Below are 14,760 nucleotides of genomic sequence, written 5' to 3' on the forward strand. Positions count from 1 at the left end.
AAGTGAGCTGCACACCATATATGGAGAAACCCGTTTCTTAAAACTAGTGATGAACTCATGCTCTGTTCTGTTTTCTCAAAGCTGAAGTCGGCTAGGTTTGCAAAGCTGTGGGCTGAGCACTCAGGCAATCACACTCTCAGAAACTGCGGCGGCTCTGGACTGCAGCCTCCCAAGGCTCCATGCCAGACAAAGCATGCGTGTCACACTTGCTACAATAGCCTGGATGGTTTCTTTTGTCTCCAATTATTCACACACAGCAAATATTTTGCCAGATATCGAAAATGAAGATTTCATCAAAGACTGCGTTCGAATCCATAACAAGTTCCGATCAGAGGTGAAACCAACAGCCAGTGATATGCTATACATGGTAAGGAAAATATCATTAACTGTGGCGTCAGTCAGTCAGAAACAACTAATGTGTATTGACTTTGGTGTTAATACCTTCGTAATACTGAATGTTTTTTTTTCATTGTGATTAATGTATGCAGTAAATTCACAGTCTGTGATCAAAACACTTCCAGTTTAGCTCTGTCTACCCAACTGTTGTTATAAGCAAGTGCCACAGCACATTTTACTTCTCTTTGGACACTTCCTGTTTTCTGGTTGTCAGTGGATTTTACTTCTCTTTTTGTTATTTTCCTCCCTGTTAATTTTTGTGATTTGTTTTTTTGTTTTTTGTTTTTTGTTTTTTTTGTCTCTAAATTTACTTTTTTTGTTGCTGACAAAGTACTGAGTTGCTCAGGTAGGCAGAATGGCATCTGGGGAAAGGATGGGATTTTGATTCAGTAAGGCTTGGGATTGAATTTCAGATCTGTGGCTTTAAGCTGGTTTTTAACCTTTCTGAACTTCTTAGGATATGGGCTGTTGTGATTATGGAATAATGTTGTGAAACACGGCACACACTATTTTGCCCATAATTAGCCTTCAGTGAAATGTCAGTTTTCCTTAGATTCTAAATTCCATGAAACTAAATTGTCACGTTTCCTACCAGCCCTACTCAGTGCTTGAAGACCATATTTATAGAGGACTCATATGCAGTGGTATCTTCTCTCCTTATCTCACCTTGTTTTCCATTCAAATTCCCACTGTACTCACCCCAGTTACATTTTAGATGAACCCCCTATTGTTTAATGTTTATTTTTGCAGACTTGGGACCCAGCATTAGCCCAAATTGCAAAAGCATGGGCCAGCAATTGCCAGTTTTCACATAATACACGGCTGAAGCCACCCCACAAGCTGCACCCAAACTTCACTTCACTGGGAGAGAACATCTGGACTGGATCTGTGCCCATCTTTTCTGTGTCTTCTGCCATCACAAACTGGTATGACGAAATCCAGGACTATGACTTCAAGACTCGGATATGCAAAAAAGTCTGTGGCCACTACACTCAGGTAAGGATTATCTTGAAACTGTCTTTTCAAGTGTGAGGAGAAAAATTGTACTATGAGGTTAAGAAAATGTATAGTATGCTAGTATACCTGTAAATATAAGGGAGTTAAATAGAACAGCCTCCAATAACAGAAAATAGTGCTTGAAAAGTTCAGTTGTGTGAACTAAACACATAATAGGTAATATGTGAGGCCCACCAACTTGGACAGGCTTTGAACAATTCCTGCAACAGCTATTCTCCCATAGGACTTTATTCCATTTGTGAGAAATCAAGGAACCTTATGAGTGAAAGGATTTTCAGGTTCCAGCTGGCATGAGTTTTAAATGAAATTTGAGCCAATTGTTTTGGGACTATAAAATTGGAAGAAACAAGACTCTCAGACAGAAACATCAATAAGAACTGATGCTTCCACAACCTCTCATTCTCTCAACCATCGACTGAAAACCTACTGTGTGCCATGCACTAGGCACCACGCACGGTGCTACACAAGGAGGGAGAAAAAGTCAGTCCCAGGCCAACAGAGAGGCCAACGTGTAAACTTATATGAACCATTCTGAAGGTATTCTGCCCCCAGAATCCATATTATTAGTCCCAATAGCCACATTCAGAGCCACCCATTGAGTTTTTTGTTTTTTTTTTAATTTTTACTCAAGCTGATTCTGGCTCCCTAACCCTACCTCACATTTGCAGCATGATGGAAACAACTCTCTAGGGAGCATCTGTCATAATCCTCTTCAGACACTGCCTTCCTCTCCTGGCTACATTTTGTTTATTTACTGTCACTTCCTGGCCATCCTTGTCAAACCAATAACGTACGGTACTTAACCTATAATTGACTGTTTTGGGGCACAAAAAATCAGTTGAAATGAGGTATGAAGGCAAAAACGTTTCTATCAAGGCAGTTACATTGAAATATTAGGTGGTTTTAAGGAACAACCTGGTGTTAGAAAAACTCCCTCACTCCAGCTCAGCCTTACAAAGCCTGTGATCTCATTCGTGGTGTTACAGATGAACCAAGTTTGGTGCAGTTACAAAAAATTATTATAAGAGTAAAATGAATTTCTCCTAAATTTACTTTATAAACTAACAATTTTGGTTTACCTTTACAAATAAATTTAACCAGGAAATAAGTTTCCTTGGATTCCAACAAGACCTAGGGGAGTAGAAAGCTAAATCTAGATAGCCTACAAGTGGTACTTGTACTGTTACGCATTGCGGTATTTAAATACTCAGAAATAATTGTGAGTTTGAGGGTGCCTACTTTCATTTATTTGTCAGTGTTTAAGCTTTTACCCTATAACAGGCACTAGTGATATGTCTTAGTCCAGATTCTTGGAAAACAGAGCCTGAGACAATAGTTTATGAGCTAACATTTTATTGGGATACAATCTTGGAGAAGCGGAAGTGAGGAGGAATAGGTAATGAGCCAGGGAAGGAGAAATACAGCTGGAAATGGTCCCTGACCCTCAGAAATTGACCTTTTGGGAGAGACTTATGTGTAAATGGATTATGACAGTGTTTGGCTAGTACAATTTAGAGAAGCTGACAAAGTGCCATGTGAGCAAGGAGGACAGAATGAGCAACTTATCCGGCCAAAAGGAAGTGTAAAGCTTCACACTGCTGGAGATGTGTGGATTGGTACTTGAAAACTGAGTGGGAGTTTTTCAGATGAAAAGGAAAGGGAAGAGAATTCTCAGCAAGGTGTGGAAAGTATACAATGTGTATGAATGGGCCTGGTACTTTAGATCAATGGCAAGAAGCTCAGCATGCCAAATATATAGAGGTCAAAAGACTGTAAAATTGACAACAGACTCCTAAACCATGCTCAATACACAAGTTAAGACACTCCATGTTCACCATTCCAGGAAATCGAAAGAAGAGAACATTTGAGTTTATGCCATAAATGCCTGAGATTTCACAGATGGCCCTCCCAAAATTAACTGAGCTTACTTGTAAAATTTCCCCTTACATCTAAGGGAAAAAAGGAGGACTAATATTTTTGTCATGAGAAAATTCATTTTCTAAAACCCAGTCCCATACATACAGATATTAAAACCCAAGCTCAGTGATCCTAACATGAGTGATCCTCTTTAAGAAACCACTACATTCTACCCCCACTTCAGAAGAGGGGCACTCATCACAGGGAGAATGTCCAAGAACCCCCTGGGCTGGGAAGATAGAGCAGCAGCAATCACTTTTTAAATGGGCATAGTGTTTAGCTCTCTACACTGAAGACCTCATTCAATTATTACCACAAATCTATTAAGGAGATGTTAATGGTATTACCCACAGGTGAATAAACAGACTTAGAAAGGTTAATAAGTTGTTCCCCTGATGTCATTTAGCTAGTAAGATGAAGAGTTGAGGTTCAGATATTAGATATGTTGGAAGGCTTAAATAATAATTTCACTTGCGTCCTTGTGAAGAGACCACCAAACAGTCTTTGTGTGAGCAATAAAGCTTTTTATCACCTGGGTACAGGCAGGCTGAGTTCAAAAAGAGAGTCAATGAAGGGAGATGGGGTGGAGCTGTTTTATAGGATTTGGGTAATGGAAAATTACAGTCAAAGGGGGTTGTTCTCTGGCTGGCAGGGGTGGGAGTCACGAGGTGCTCAGTGGGGGAGCTTTTGAGCCAGGATGAGCCAGGAGAAGGAATTTCACAAGGTAATGTCATCAGTTAAGGCAGGAACAGGGCATTTTCACTTCTTTTGTGATTCTTCAGTTACTTCAGGCCATCTGGATGTATACGTGCAGGTCACAGGAGATATGATGGCTTAGCTTGGGCTCAGAGGCCTGACAAATAAAATATGTATACATTATCTAAGAAAATACTAGTATTTAGTAGGCATTGAACAAAGGGTAGATCCTTACATGAGCTGGTTTTCCAACAATCATAATGGAAGAAGGATCTGATAGCTAGGTGAAAGACTGTTTTCATCATGACAAGAAATCTTCCCGGGGAACTCAAAACTACTCAATAGCTGTGTTAAATTCATGCTGAACAGTTACTTTAAGTGGATATTACAACCTCCTACTTATCCTCATCTCCTCTTCAAAAATCGAGCTATTTGCAGATTTTGGCTGATGATGGGAGGTTGTACAGAATAAAGAAAATAGATTCAGGCCCATTAACTCCTCACAAAATGTATGATATTTCTTGATGTATTCATTCAACACTTTAGCTTTGTCTTCACTGGAGATAGACTGGCATTGAGAAAAAATGTTGGTGTATAAAATGGAAGATGACTCAAATTCGACATTCTGTTGCTGACAGTTCAGCTTTATAAAGTTTAGAAATAGTTTAATTAAAGTATCTGGGCAGGGTAGATTACTTGGATTTGATAGTGCTAGGATTTCTCACTAGATGGCGCTACTGATCTTATTTTAGTTTTTCTCTCCCTGCCTCCTCCTCCCACCCTCTTGACAGCTTTATTTTTATACTCGCATAGAACCATGGAAATGTGACCTGTTTCACAATTTCTGTAGTAGGTTTCATATATGTTACAATGTTACCATACTCCCGATAATGAACCAGAAGAGCTCATACCGAGAATTGAAAGGGAAAGATGGTGGGAAGGGGTTGTGGGCCTATAAGGGAGACATCTTCCTTCCCTCTGGGTTCCCCAGGTGCAGTGCTTTTGTAAGAAAGGTATAAAGAGTGGTTCCTGGTTCTGAAGAGCTTGCTAAAAGAGAAAACACTCTAAAAGCATATTGCTGAGAGCATGGACTGTCCTCACAGTACTTCATGGCCAGGCAGAATTAGGTTCCAATCTTTTACCTACAAAAGGAAGAGCAATAACACTTTATAAGGATTAAACATGATGTCACATGTAAAATGCTTAATGGTACACCTAAGTTCTCAAAAATGAGTAGCGCTTATAATTATGGTTTTTTGTTTACTACAGTAAGAAAACATATAACAGAAACCTGCCTGATAAAAAAAAAATTAAAGTGTTAAGAATTTTTAAGCCTAAGAAACTTAGTGGTAAGGGAATGAAACAAGAATATTTGCTGAGTGCTTGCTATGTTCCAGAAGCTCATTTAAAACTTCAAACTAGACCTATGGAGTTGGTATTGTTATTATCCTCATTTAATAGATAAGGAACCTAAGACCAAGGTCACACTGTAAGTGGCAAAGCTTGAATATGAACTCAAGCCTTGTGGCTCCAAAGCCCACAAGTTTAACCAAAAACCAGAGTGCCCATGAAGCTTTTAAAAAGAGACTGACTTGGAAAGGTAGATAAACTGTGCTACATCCACGTAATAAATATTACTCAGCAATAAAAAGCAGTGACTACAAATGAATACAACAAATGCCTATACTAAGTGAAAGAAGCCAGATTCAAAAAGCTATATTTAGACTGATTCCATTCATATAACATTCTGGAAAAGGCAAAACTACAGAAACAGATTAATGACTGCTGGGGTCTGGGGGTGGGGGTTGACCACAAAGGGGCTCAAGGGAACTTTCTGGGGCGATAACAATATTCTATATCTTGAATGTGGTAGTGGCTACACAACTGTATTCTTTTGTCAAAATTCGTAGAAATGTACATCTAAAATCATAAATGTTATTGTATCTTTATTATACCCTAATAAACCTGACTTTTAAAAAAAGAGGCCAACTAAAACACACAAAATGAATGGTAACTAACATTTGCACACTTCTGAGGAAAAAGTATTAAAATGGGGAAGGGATCCAAAGATTAAGAATACTTTTGATATAACAACGCTACAGAAGAAAGTGCTGGAAGACCAAAGGATAAAAATATAAAATGAGCCAAGGTGACAATAAAGGAATAAAGACAACACTGAACACAGCATGCATAGGAATTACCTGAGGAACTTGTTAAAATGCAGACTCCAAAAGCAACTCCAGTGACTGGCATTCCGTAGGTCTGGGACAGGCCCAAGATCATTTTAAACAAAGGACCCCACATAAAATCACTTGAGATATAGAATAAAATTAAGAAATTTTAAAAATAAAACAAAACTGATTAGAAAGTAGAAGTTTAAGGATCAAACCTGAGGATTAACAACCCTTATAAAACTGGGCTTTCGCAGTGAGACAGAGGCCTAAGCTGATTCATTGCCTGTTCAGGCTGGAGTTCCCCGCAGGGGGTTCCTGGGGATAAAGAAATGTTTCTAGGGAGCACCCCTTTTAGATCATGGAGTAGGGAAGTACACTCGCCCTTGCCAAAGGAGGGTACCCTCTCCAGTTGCCAAACCAAGAAGAAGGCAGCCCACACTCTGCCCATCATCTCCCTAGTCACGTCCCCACTTCTACCACACCTTTAAATCTTGGAGAAGCTGAGACTCCAACCTCAGCTCCCCTCTTGCCTCACTTCCTACTCTCCCTCCAGGTGTCACAGGAAAGGGGTCGGGATCCAAACCCCAAGAGAGGGTTCTTGAATCTCGCGCGAGAAAATCCAGGGTGAGTCCGTAAAGTGAAGGCAAGTTTATCAAGAAAGAAAAGAAATAAAAGAATGGCTACTCCATAGACAGAGCAGTCCTGAGGGCTGCTGGTTGCCCATTTTTATGGTTATTTCTTGATGATATGTTAAACAAGGGGCAGATTATTCATGCCCTCCCTTTTTAGACGATACAGGGTAACTTCCTGACGTTGCCACGGCATTTGTAAACTGTCATGGTGGGAGTGTAGCAGTGAGGACACCAGAGTCACACTCATCGCCATCTTGGTTTTGGTGGGTTTTAGCTGGCTTCCTTACTGCAACCTGTTTTATCCGCAAGGTCTTTGACCTGTATCTTGTGCCAAACTCCTATCTCCCCTGTGACTTAGAATGCCTAACCGTCTGGGAATGCAGCCCAGTAGGTCTCAGCCTCATTTTACCCAGCCCCTATTCGAGACGGAGTTGTTAGTGCCAGGCATGGTGGCTCACGCCTGTAATCCCAGCACTTTGGGAGGCCGAGGCAGGCAGATCACCTGAGGTCAGTAGTTTGAGACCAGCCTGACCAACATAGTGAAACCCCATCTCTACTAAAAATACAAAATTAGCCGCGCATGGTGGCACATGCCTGTAATTCCAGCTACTTGGGAGCCTGAGGCAGGAGAATCGCTTGAACCTGGGAGGCGGAGGTTGCAATAAGCCGAGATTGCACCATTGCACTCCAGCCTGGGCAACAAGAGCAGAACTCCGTCTCAAAAACAAACAAACAAAAAAACAAAACCACAACAAAAAAACACAACACCAAGATGGAGTTGCTCTAGTTCAAACACCTGATACAGGGAGTAAATTTCATTTATTTTTAAAGTAAACTTCTTCATTTTCTGCAGCCACACTGGCTTTTCTTTGAGTTCTGTGAATGGGTCAGTCCCACCCAGGGATCACACAGGATGTTGCCCTCTGCTGGAAGACTCCAGACCAGCTCATCCCAGCTCCAGCTCCACCTCATTTCTTCAGAGAAAGGCACCATGCCATATATGCCCTTAGCATCTTCCACTTCCTATTCACAGTGGTCAAACCCTCACCTGATGAGTTTCATGACTGCTTTTTTCCTAAGTTTTGTGAATGTACCCACTGGTTCTAGCTCACTCAATTTTGAATGTATTTGGCACAGTTCTTATGACAGAATTCCTCAAAAACTTATGAGTAAAAAATAATTTAAAATGTAATTTGGTACTGCTGTAAAAATGAGTGCATTTAATTGCTAGCTGTATCCACCTTTAAATACTCTCTTCTTTAGGCTTTTGTGACACCAAACACTCTTGGTCAAGATGGGCTATATAATTGAATTTGTGGAGCCCATTGCAAAATGATGTGGAATCTTTTGTTCAGAAAGCAAAAGAAAAGCACCACTAAAGGTGCTAAAATATGTGACAGCACTGATCTAAACCAAGCATGGGGCTCTTTTGAGTGCTGGATCCCATGTAACAGCGCAGGTCTCTCTGTTCTTGGTTTCCCTCCTACATCACTGACCACTCCTTCAGTCTGTTTTGCAGGCTGGTTTTGTGTTTGCTTTCATTATCCCAGACTCTCATTTACTTGATCTATTATATTTGCCTGTGTGATCTAATCTTGCCCCATGTCTTCCAGATTTACATCTCTAGCCTTACCCTGTCCTCTGGACTGCAGCCACCAAGTCAATCTTCACTTGATGTCTAATAGGCCTCTCAAAATCAACATATTCTGAACAAAACCCCTGCCCACGCTCCCACCTACCCTCCTCCTTCCCTAGTTTTCTCCATCTCAGTAAATGTTTCTCAGGCCCCAAACCAAAACTTTATCTCTTCCCCTCTTACCCTACACTCAAAATCCTTTTAACTTTACCTCTAAGCTGAGCCATGAACCTGATTCATTCTTGGGAGCTCCACTGGCATCACCCACGTGTGAGTCACTATCTTTTCATTCTTGTACCACTGAAACAGCCTCCAAAATTACCTGCTTCCTGTTCCCCTTGCTCTTCTCAGTCCGTTCACTTCATAACCACCAAAGTGACCTAAGACATGAAAAAGAACATAGCACTCACAAGAATCTCCCTGATCGGTTTCTCTGCCTTTGACCTCACTGCTTACAACTCTCTCCAACTCATCAGATCTTGGCTTCACTTGCTTTCTTCCTGCCAATCTATAATGCCAAGCAAATTCCATCTCAGGGCCTTTCTCCCTGGTGTTCCCTCTGCTTGGAATGCTCTTCCTCCATTGTTTAAGTTTCCTGAATGTTTGTCCTGAGTGCTGCATCCTCGTCGTCCAAGTCTCAGTTCAAATGCTTCCTCTTCAGAGATGTCTTCCCTGAACACCCAAGTAAAATCAGCATCACCTCGCCAGCAATCACTCCCTATTGCATTACCCTGTTTTATTTCTTCATTGTACTGTCAAAAATTATCTTATTATTTCACACACACACACACACACACACACACACACACACACACACACACACAGCCCCACACCAATAATGGTAACTACAGGTCTATCCAGCTGATTTCTGAGCATCTAAACCTTCCTGGGTTTTAAGCACTCTAACTAGAGTGGTATACCTCACCATGTTTATGAAGACCTAATCATACCCAATGTTTATCTTATGGTTTCTCTCTGTTAAAAATCCTTATTTCCTTTCAGGTTGTTTGGGCAGATAGTTACAAAGTTGGCTGCGCAGTTCAATTTTGCCCTAAAGTTTCTGGCTTTGACGCTCTTTCCAATGGAGCACATTTTATATGCAACTACGGACCAGGGTAAGTGCCTGAATCAACCGGTTTATAGGAAACGCCCCCCCCAAAAAACAACAAAAAAAAACATTTTAGCAGTATTCCTCTTCATTATAGAAAATCTGGATAGTAAAGTATAAATAAAAAATTAACATAACCTTTAATTCTTCTGCCCAGAGATATACTTAATTAACATTCTGGTACATTTTTCTTGGAGAGAGAGAGGGTGTGTGTGTGTGTGTACATCCTTTATATGTACTACCTAAATACATACGCACATATTTTTAAGAGTGGTAAGACTAAAATATTCATCAGGGACATAAATTGTATATGGTAATACCACAAAGTGGAAGAACTGATGTTATATTTATTGGTTTATTAGAAACTTGGCAATTTTACACAATTTTCAAAGCAAAACAGATTCCTCAACTTATATAACCTATTTCATTTACTTTTGACAGTTGTTTTTAAAACAGATATAGTTCCCACTTTGGGAAACAGGGCAAACACCTTCCTCCTACTTTCTTTAAACTTACATATGTGTGCTTGTGTCATACACATATTTAGAAAACTGATCATACTGAAAATATACATTTTCTATTTTTCACTTAAAATTATGCTGTGAAAAATTTTCCCCTTTTCAAAATTTTAAGTGATTTTAATCATAAAAATGATAGATTGTTTATATAATGCTTACAATGCTCTCAGCACTGTTAAAGTGCTTCACATATATTAACTTAATCTTCACCAGAAGTTTATGAGATGGCTCCTATTACTACCCCTGTTTGGCAAATGAGAACAGCAAGGCACACACGGGTCAGCAACCTGCCCAAAGTTCTACAGTTAGTGACTATCACTGATGGACTTTGATCTGGCTGTCTAGCTCCAGAGTCCATGCTCTTGATGGTACCACCATCCTGCTGAAGAATTTAGATTGCTCACTATATTTTCATTTAATATATGATGAACAACCTCATATATATATCTTCAGTCACTTCTATTTCCCTATAATTCCTTGAGATACTAGCACGTAAAGACTGTGACCATTTTTGTTTTAAGTACATATTGCCAAATTACATTCCACCATTATATCAATTTGTATTTCACCATCAGTACTAGGTATTATAATTCCTTAGTATTTTCTAATTTGATGGAAATGGCATTTCATTTGCTTTCTTTTGCATCTCTGTGATTACTAGTAATTATAAATTTCTTCACATAATTGTCTATTTATATTCCTTTTTCTGTGAATCATGTGGGCTGACCATTTTTCTACTAGATTTTCTTATTTATAAAAGTTTTTATATTTTAAAGGTTTTTAACCATTTGCAATATATATAATGATCTTTAATTTGTTGCCTTTGAATTTTTGGATTCCTGGAGATTGGCTGAAAGAAAGCCATTTCCCTGGTGTAATGTGCAGAAGACATGCTCGATACTCTGACTGAGTGCTGTAGGTGTGAAGGAGGAGACAAAGCGTCATTCAGAAGATGACAGCTTTGACTTAATATCTTAAGAGTTGGAAAATAAAGAAAACCCAGAAAAAACTAGACAAAGCCATAATTCAGTTAGTGGTAACTTTTCATGACTTTTTTTTTTTTTTTTGAGACAGGGTCTCTCACTCTGTCACCCAGGCTGGAGTACAGTGGCTCACTTACGGTTCACTGCAGCCTTAACCTCCCAGGCTCAAGCAATCCTCCCAACTCAGCCTTCCTAGTACCTGAGACTACAGGCACATGCCACCATGCCCAGTTAATTTTTTGTAGAGACAGAGTTTTGCCATATTGCCCAGGCTCATCTCCAACTCCTGGGCTAAAGTGATCCACCTGCCTCAGCCTCCCAGAGTGCTGGGATTATAGGCATGAGCCACTACACCCGGCCTCATACGACATTTTTAATGGTTAAGATACAATTAATTTACTGTGTGACCCTGGAAAAGTTAACTCTGAATCTCAGTTTAACCTCCAATAGATCAGGGTTACAGGACCCATCACTTAGAGTAGCTATGAAAGTGACAAGAGAAGGCTTTGTAAAATACTAGGTATATATAATGCTTGGCAATAGTGAATGTTTTGTAAGTATTCATGATTTTTATTCATTAAAGTATAAATGTAAATTTTCCTGGTTTAGACTCACTTATCTTCAGAGTTATAAACAATATTAAATTATAAAACTTACAACCAAAGTTATAATGCTTCCATAAAGACTAACTTCAAATATTCATTTATTCAACAAATATTTGTTTTACTGAGCTCCAAAGGAGAACAGGGCAGTCTCTGTCTTTATGAGAGTAATATTTATGGGGCAAACAGATAATAAAAATACAAGTAAAATAACTGCATCATTATGGGGCAATTAAGGAACTATAAATAATACTGTAATAGAAACTATCAATAGGCAAGGCCCCTATTTAGAATAATCAGGGAAGGCCTTCTTGTGTTATATTTAAGCTTAGGCATGAAGAATGAGAAGGAATCAGACATAAGAACTTCTGGAACAGCTGTCTAGTGGAGAAAAGAACAGCAAAACTTCCGTGAAGAAAAGTTTGGCAAGTTTAAACCACAGAGACTGGTGCCCTCAGTCTGCTAAACAGATGAAACGGGGGGAGGAAGGCAGTTGCAGATCTAGCAGGAACTTTTAGATCATGACAAAGTTTACATAAGAAGTCATTCAAGTATATTAAGCAGGGGAGCGATGAGACCTTTAAATTTGGACATCAGTCTGGATGGAAAATGGATTAGAGGAGCATAAAAGGTAAAACAGAGAGACCAGTTAGGAATGTCATTTCCCTTTGCCCTCTGCCCTCTGAGGTATTATTTTCCTATACACAAAAAGTTGTAGGCCCCCCTTCCACATAATCTTAGGAAGTCCAGTATCCTCCTCAATATTTCTGATACCTCAGAATGGGGTCTGGGATGCTTAATCTTCCAGTTGCCTGTAATACTCTCCTCTTCATTTCCCCTGGGCACCATGAACAAGGGTATGGTGTGTAACAGATCTTTACTCAGAGTGGATTAGTGGAGGAGAGGATTATAGCACAGAAGAGGAAATAACTTTGACCACAAGATAGTCAAGATAGTACCAGTGTGCTTAGGCCGTCACTGCCTTAGGGACCCTTACCCATATTTATCTTTTTCTTTAAAGATTTGTCTTCGGTCTTCCCCTGGGTCCCATAACCCCAACCCTCTTCTCTCTCAGGCTACCAGGGAAAACATTGAAATGTCCTGTTGCTTTATTGTGCTGAATACTTTAGGTCCCACAGTCTTAATGACTCCCATCTAGACAAATCCAGGCCTTTCCAGTAGCATGTTTCTCCCAAGATGAATACTACCATTTCCACAGACCTCACCGACTGTCTTTGTTTTTAGCTTATTTTTAAGTAGCATTTTTTACCTTTTCCTTTACAGTTTGGAATGCACAACTAAGTATCATAAATGACTTTATTAAAATCATTCTAGAACTTAAACCACTTAATACTGTGCTTATTAACAATGAAAGACATTCCAATGATTAATGTCTATTTTGGACATCTTTTGAAATTGCTATCAGAATTTCTATTATATTACCTTTTTTCCATGGTGTAGAGTAAGCAGAGGGCTAATTAAATTTCTGAAGCAACTTAAAATTTGGAGCAAAATGAGATAAGAACATAGATTTGGGGTTGGAAATAAGGTATCGTTATAAAGTTGTGTGTCTAAGGTGAGAGTTCTCAACTTTGGAGGTAATTGTAGAGTGCTGGGGAGAGGAGGACCATAAACTTTGATTAGAAAAAAGTTTTATTTTTATTTTCACTAATCTCTATTAAAAATAACATTTCCTTTCATTATGAATGAAGACAACACTCCACCATCATATTAGCAATAAACGTGACTCTGACTTAGCAGTATCATCTTTGTAAATATCAGATATTTTCATACCACATTCCACTTGCTGCAGAGAACTCAAAATATAGTTTGTGTTCATCACTACATTGAAACTAATAGCCCCCGGTAGATCTTAATAGAGAAGCACATATTACTTTATCACAAATCTTGTTTTAAACATTTTGATAACTATTTCAATTTAATTGGTTTCCTTTATAATCCTATGTATTTTATGCATTTAACAACAAACTATGTTGAGAAAGAGCCCATAGGCCTCACCAGACTGCCAAAGGGTACAATTACACAAAAAAGTTTAGAACTTTTTCCAAAAGCAGAGTTCCAAAAAAAATTAGTGCAATGGCAGGTTCATTGAGATAAATGTGCAGCCTCTCCCCATTACTACTATGAGGATATTTATGGGGATATAAAATGCTTGGATATTATTTCACTTTCTAGTCTGTGACCTTGGTCAATTACTTATATTCTGTGACTCAGCCTCTAGCTATATAATGGGTATAAATAGACAACAGTAACTTCCTCATAGGGTTTTTGTGAAGATTATTTCATTCAAGGTTGTTTAGAACAAAGACAAGCACATGGTAGTGCTCACTAATTAGCAGCTATTATTCATATCACATCTTGTATGTGAAAACAATTTGTACTTTAGAAATTCCCCTATACCATTATTATTTTTTTGGAAGGCACCAGCCAAATGGCTCCTATCCAGTGAAAATTATGGAGGGCTGACCAACTGAGAATATTGAATGTGGGTCACCATAGCTTTTCTAAGATGGACAGTTTTTTGAATGGCAGTAATCATATAGGCCAGAGGGTAGGTAAAGAGAGGGAGCACAGCCCTGGAGTCAAATCCAGGTTTCCTCTGACTCTGAAATGTATAAATTGTGATTAAAGGTATCTCTTACATCTTTTGTCTCATCTGTAAAACAAGAATAACTTCCTCTCAGAGCTGTCACAATTAAATGGGATGCAGATTAAAACAGGTGCATAGACACAGGTACATAGAATGAACTATGCAAATATTAGCAGCCTTCCATTTCTGCCTTCCTGTCTTCACTTCTATTACCAACTCTCTGGACCTTTGTACTTCACTCCACTATTCTTCTGGATTTAGTTAAGGATTCATAGTAAATTGCAATTTTAAAAAACCGAAAAACTTCTAATGGACATCCTTCTTCTGCTTTACAGAGGGAATTACCCAACTTGGCCATATAAGAGAGGAGCCACCTGCAGTGCCTGCCCCAATAATGACAAGTGTTTGGACAATCTCTGTGGTGAGTAAAAGGAACAATCCACCAATAGAATAACGTAATAGTAACATGT

The 14,760-nt window shown here is 39.1% G+C and overlaps 1 protein-coding gene across 1 annotated transcript in view; it reads left to right on the forward strand.

Moving 5' to 3' along the window:
- GLIPR1 (GLI pathogenesis related 1) overlaps positions 1-14,760 on the forward strand; it is a 22,948-nt gene continuing 8,188 nt past the window's right edge. Inside the window, exons 1-4 of the mRNA XM_003832892.6 lie at positions 1-367; positions 1,147-1,392; positions 9,471-9,583; positions 14,626-14,711. Coding sequence (XP_003832940.1) covers positions 194-367; positions 1,147-1,392; positions 9,471-9,583; positions 14,626-14,711 — 619 coding nt within the window. The 5' untranslated portion in view covers positions 1-193. The remainder of the gene's footprint in view (positions 368-1,146; positions 1,393-9,470; positions 9,584-14,625; positions 14,712-14,760) is intronic.

The sequence above is a fragment of the Pan paniscus genome, chromosome 10 (genome assembly GCF_029289425.2).
Source record: "Pan paniscus chromosome 10, NHGRI_mPanPan1-v2.0_pri, whole genome shotgun sequence".
Lineage (NCBI taxonomy): Eukaryota > Metazoa > Chordata > Mammalia > Primates > Hominidae > Pan > Pan paniscus.